Here is a 6,000-nt window from a genome sequence, read left to right on the forward strand (position 1 = left end):
TGGAGGGATACCTTTTGGATTTGGTTGTTAATGTACTTGCACTAGAAGTCGGTCAACATATTTTTATTTTGCCACAAATCCCCCTTTCTGTTTTAACAATAATATTTTAAATGTTCTCATCCAGTAAAATGTTTAGTTTAATTTCTAGTTCACACAAAAATCCTGTGAAAGCAGCAATAGAACCGCGTGAAGTGTTATATGTCTCACTGATACGTGTGAAGCATATTTATATCGGGTGTGAAATGCAACAAAAATATTTTCTTTTATAAATTGCATGGAAATGTTGTACATTTATTATTTTTTATAGCAGAAAACAGCTGTGTGCCTATAGACACAGTAATAAGTGTCAGTAAATATTGTAAATACTGCCAAGTATGGGGCTCAGCTATCTCCGTCAGCTCCATAGAGATGAATGGGGCAGCTTGCACGTGCACGACCGGCTGCTTAGGTCATCTCAGGGCGAGACAAGGGTACATCGGACCCCTGTTCTCATGATCTGTGGAGATCCCATGACTGAGACCCCCACCGATCACCAAGTTAGGCCCTATCCAATTTTCTACAATGGGACAACCCCTTTAAGATATTGAGGCACATTTGCTTACCCGGTCCTGTCGCGATCCCCGATCCGGACGGTCCGACGAAGATGAAGTCGGACTGTCGTGTGCCAACATCGTGTGCCGGAGATCCTGCATGTGTCGCTTCCCCGCTGAGGTCCGCCAAAGTTCACCTTCTTCTTCCCGGTGTATGCGACACAATTTGCAATGTTAAATCCAGCGTGTTGTCCCAATCCATCGGATCGTTCGACGGCCGCCCCCCCGATTTGTGTTGCCTGAAAGCCGGCGCCTGTGTGGCAAAATCTGATTGTACGCGACACAATCCCCTGTTGCGACGCAAAACGGAAATCACTGGGAAACCCGCCGAAAATGCGGTCCGGGGACCCTTAGTAAATGAGCCCCATTGTTTAATGTTGAATGTTATTCCACAAATAGGAAATAACAGTTTTATCGGTCGGGACTCTGACTTCTGGGACCCACACTAATGACGAGAACATATGCCCATCAAGCACGAGAAGGGGGTCCTACTGTTACTAAACTAACTGAATGAATCGGCAGACCGGGCATGGGACCATTCTCATGGTGGGTAGAGATCCCAGTAGTAAGACACCCACTGATCAGATTGTTATCCCCAATTCTATAAAAACTATTGTGTTACTCTCCTTTTGCAGGAATCCCATGTGTCTATATAAAAATGGCTGCATGTTCTCACAGTTGGGGATTCACAGTCCATTGCATACCCAAATGGTGTGATGTCAGCAAACTCCTGTGCTCAAACCTCATTGGCCATAATGTACCCTATGTTACCCCATAGAGTCACTGCAGCTCTATTAATATATAAACTGTTTCAAACAATTATTGGATTGTACTGTACAATGGATCTACCCCACTATGGTTTATTGATATACATGACCACAACATTTGGATCTTTGGTTCCTTCATTGACAGAAAGGAACACTACGCTATATGTCTCCAGAGATGTTGGATGGTTCCTTGAATCTCGTTTCTTGGAAACTGGCTTTAACTCAAGCTGATGTATACTCACTTGGCCTTCTTCTGTGGGAGATATTTAGCCGTTGCAGTGATTTGTATGCAGGTAAGAGGAAATCATTTTTTAATTTGAAGGGGTTTTCCATGTCACAGGTGATGTCTCTGGCAGCTGCTGAGGTCACTGACTGACCAAAGTAGGCCTTGTGACCTTCGCACTTCTGGAGTGCTGCAGAATAATAGACCACTGCAAGACTTGGGCAGATTTAGCAGAAGTGTCAGAGGTAAAACTGATCTAGCTGCCCATGGAAACCAGATCAGAGCTGAGATTTATTTTTAAGAACAGCTGTGGCAAATTGATAAATCTCCCCCTAGGTCTATTCTTTTCTTCTATTTGGACCTGCCCCAGCCCGCTGGGGGCTTTCATTTTAAGAAGTGAACAAGCGTATAACAATAATAAGAACATAAAAGAGAAAAAATGCAAAGAGTTAATTCTTAGGCCCCTTCCACACTAGCGTTGCATTTCATGTCAGGGTGCAATGCGTGAAAAAATGACGTTTTTGGCTGCGTTTTTGTTCCATTTTTCCTTGGAGTCATTAGCGTTTTTGTGTTTTTCACGCACGTTTTTTAAGTCAATGGGACTTTTTCAAAGGGACCATGGTTCGGGAATAAAGTGTTTTTGTTTAATTGAAAAAGAATGTCTTCTCATAAGTTAGCAGATGTATGCAAACATCTACAATCTTTTCTTCACTGTTCCGCGCGCGTATATTATCTCCCGACAAGTTAGCAGATGTGAAGAACAGTGAAGAATAGAATAAAAACAGTGAACACAGTGAACACAGGATCATTTAAGTGAAAAACACAGTAAAGAACACAGTGAAGAATAGATTACAGATGTTTGGCACATCTGCTTACTTGTCGGGAGATACGCGCGGAACGGTGTGAACAAAATAGCATTTGAAGAACAATATATCTCCCGACAAGTAAGCAGATGTGCCGAACATCTGTAATCTATTCTTCACTGTGTTGTTTACTGTGTTTTTCACTTAAATGATCCTGTGTTCGCTGTGTTGACTGTTTTTATTCTATTCTTCACTGTTCTTCACTGTGTTTTTTTAATTAAATGCTCGATCTCGAGCAGGGGAATTATTCATGTCACCTAGCAACCCATCCATTTAAAATGCATTGCACTCGCATTGCACTTGCAATGCGTCTCCATAGACTTGAATGGGGCAGGAAAAACGCGTGTGAAACGCAAAAGTAGAGCAAAAGTAGAGCATGCTGCGATTTTGATGCGCGTCAAAGCAAACGCAAGCACGCGCGTGAAAAACAACGCAAATGAGGAAAGACCCATTAGAAACAATGGGACAGAGTGCAATGCAAGTTCTGCGCGTCAAAAGCACGCGCAGAACTCGCGCGTGAAAAACGCTAGTGTGGAAGGGGCTTTAGTGTTGCTCCTTTGGTGGCTAATTGACTTTGTACCTCAGATCACCAGTGTCCTGAATTTCAAGTGGCCTTTTTGGATGAGTTGGGACCAAACCCCACCTTAGATGAGTTGCGATCAATGGTGGTAGAGAACAAGCTACGGCCAAAACTACCCAGAGACTGGAATAAGAATCCACAGGTACGTTTTCTGCTAAATACAAAACATGCATCCTAAATGTCCCTGGATGTACCGTATATACTCGAGTATAAGCCAACCCGAGTATAAGCTGAGGTCCCTAATTTTACCACCAAAAACTGGTAAAACCGGAGGGTGGGAAATGAATTGGTCACGACCCCCCCTCCCACTATATAGCCAGCCAGCTCCCAGTAGTATACAGCCAGCCTGCCCCCATGTAGTATACAGACAGCCTGCCCCCATGTAGTATACAGCCAGCCCCATGTAGTATACAGCCAGCCTACCGCCTGTAGTATATAGCCAGCTCCCAGTAGTATATAGCCTGCCCCCTGTAGTATACAGCCAGCTTGCCCCCTGTAGTATACAGCCAGCTTGCCCCCTTAGTATACAGCCAGCTTGCCCCCTGTAGTATACAGCCAGCCTAGCCCCTGTAGTATACAGTCAGCTTGCCCCCTGTAGTAAACAGCCAGCTTGCCCCCTGTAGTATACAGCCAGCCTGCCCCTGTAGTATACAGACAGCTTGCCCCCAGTAGTATACAGCCAGCTTGCCCCTTGTAGTATACAGCCAGCCTGCCCCCAGTAGTATATAGCCAGCCCCAGGCAGTATACAGCCAGCCTAGCCCCTGTAGTATACAGCCAGCTTGCCCCCTGTAGTATACAGCCAATCTGCCCCCAGTAGTATATAGCCAGCCCCCAGCAGTATACAGCAAGCTTGCCCCCTGTAGTATACAGCCAGCCTGCCCCCCTGTAGTATACAGCAAGCTCATAGGATTTTAAAGACACAAAAAGACACATAGACCACACCCACTTACACTGATAACATGTTGCTCTTGATCATCTCCTGGGTTCTTCCTACAAAGAAATCCCTGCCCAGGTGATCATGTAACCAACCTTAATCACTGATTGGCTAAAAAGCATTTCCTGTGTATTGACAGCGTAAAGGAAACGGGAATCAGTGATTGTGCATACAATCTCCTATGTATTGAACATGTGAGGAAAAACTGGACAATCATGGACAAAGGGATATTAAATAATATTTATCTAGATTTATTATAAACATCAAGGAGGAGATTAATCAGAACTGTTCTAGTTTCCCATGGCAACCAATCAGAGCTCAGCTTTCATTTTCCCCACAGCTATTTATAATATTAAAGCTGAGCTCTGATTGGTTTCCATGGGCAACTAGAACAGGTTTACCTCAGAAACGTATGCTGAATCTCCCCTAGATTGTAATATGTTAAAAAATGTATATGATAAATGTAACCACAAATATGAGAACTGAATACTGTCCATTTTATTCAGCTATTCAAGACATTGTGGGAAACATTGGAAGATTGCTGGGACCCGGACAATGAGGCTCGTCTGAGCGCCCAGTGTGCGCAGGAGAGACTGTGCAACCTCCTCCCTGTACCCCTCAACCTGCTGGCAGAGGGCACTATATGACGGGGGGCAATGTGTACATTTTGGTATTTCAGGACAAGTAAACATTTAAATTGTATAATTGTTACCATGTTTTGTATGTTAAGTGGTTGCACTCTTTTTATTTAAATAAACAAGATTTTTTTATGTTCACAGATAAAACTGTAATATTTATGTAACTCTCGTCATCTGACTTCAACATATATGAAAATATATTATGGCAAGCTATAATGAATAGAAGACAAAAATATGTCAGCTCTCTTATCTATTGCTGTGTCACCCCCGCTGTTTACACTGCTGAGCCGCTACCAGTAAGAGAGGCTGCTCTTCCAGTAATGTGGATGGGAGATGCTGTTTAGAAATAATAGGTTATGCCACAATCTTGATCGCTGCACACAGCTATTAGCATTGTTTTTTTTTTCTTTTTTTACCAGATGTAATAAATCTGCTATAGCAAGTTTAAAAGGTTTCTACAGATTCAGAAAAACAAGCTTATATTATTCCAAAAATAGTCACACCTGTCCGCAGGTTGCAGGTGGTAGCGCAGGTCAGCCCTATTCACCGCAATGAAACTGAACTGCAGTCACAAACAATCTATGGACAGGTGCGATCATGGAAAACATGGAGAAATACTGAACAGTATGGATATAAGACAGAAACCTATTAGCTGCAGTGCCATGTCTGTGTATATGCTTCCCCTTCTCTCTCAGTGGTCTCCTCCTCCCCCTCCCTTGTGCATAGACTTCTAAATTAATCACTTTTCCCATAACAGATTAAGCAGAAAATCCAAAGTGATGGAACCGTTTGGGAAGGAGAAGAATAACAATATTATGTTATATATGTTTTCAGGATTTATACATTGATGATCAACCAATAGGATTGGTTATTAATATCAGATAAGTGGGGATCTGGCACTCGCAAGCATCATCTTTCATTAGTGGCCTCCTGAACTAGCACTGTTGTAATTCCGGCTGGCTTGTCTTTGGTAGGTGGTTATCCTGCCCAGTGCTGTCCTTCCTCTTCCTGCTCGTTGCCCTTCCTTAGGCTTTATGCACACAAACATATACCGCCCGGGCCAGGACTCGGGAATAGCATATGGCTGGCTGGGAAAGGGGAGGGGGAGTGCTCCTCACCCCTCCCCTCTCCATAAGGTGATGTCCAGCTGCACCTTATTTCTGGCAAAAGATAGAGCATATCTTTTTCCCGGTGAAGTCCCTGTACTGTGACACACACGCGTGCACACTGTACCGTGCCATGCACAATGTACTTGTATGGTGGTCGTATTGTAGCTGCCATTCATATGGCTAGCATACGCCCGCCATATACTGTCATGTGGATGGGGCCTTACTCCCAGCTTCCACACTACCCTATGCCCTAAAGTCCACAAGTATTTCTCTATACTAATGCCTAGTGAAGAGC

The 6,000-nt window shown here is 43.8% G+C and overlaps 1 protein-coding gene across 4 annotated transcripts in view; it reads left to right on the plus strand.

Annotated features, from left to right (window-relative positions):
- The window catches only part of AMHR2 (anti-Mullerian hormone receptor type 2), a 31,460-nt gene extending 26,505 nt beyond the window's left edge, over positions 1-4,955 (plus strand). For 2 of the 4 annotated variants that reach the window (XM_072134624.1, XM_072134625.1), the window contains exons 10-12: positions 1,503-1,650; positions 3,029-3,165; positions 4,465-4,955. In XM_072134624.1, coding sequence (XP_071990725.1) covers positions 1,503-1,650; positions 3,029-3,165; positions 4,465-4,605 — 426 coding nt within the window. In that variant the 3' untranslated portion in view covers positions 4,606-4,955. The remainder of the gene's footprint in view (positions 1-1,502; positions 1,651-3,028; positions 3,166-4,464) is intronic. The other 2 variants (XM_072134623.1, XM_072134626.1) reach the window with 2 other exon arrangements.
- The last annotated feature ends 1,045 nt before the right edge of the window (positions 4,956-6,000 follow it).

This window comes from Engystomops pustulosus, chromosome 2 (assembly GCF_040894005.1).
Source record: "Engystomops pustulosus chromosome 2, aEngPut4.maternal, whole genome shotgun sequence".
Lineage (NCBI taxonomy): Eukaryota > Metazoa > Chordata > Amphibia > Anura > Leptodactylidae > Engystomops > Engystomops pustulosus.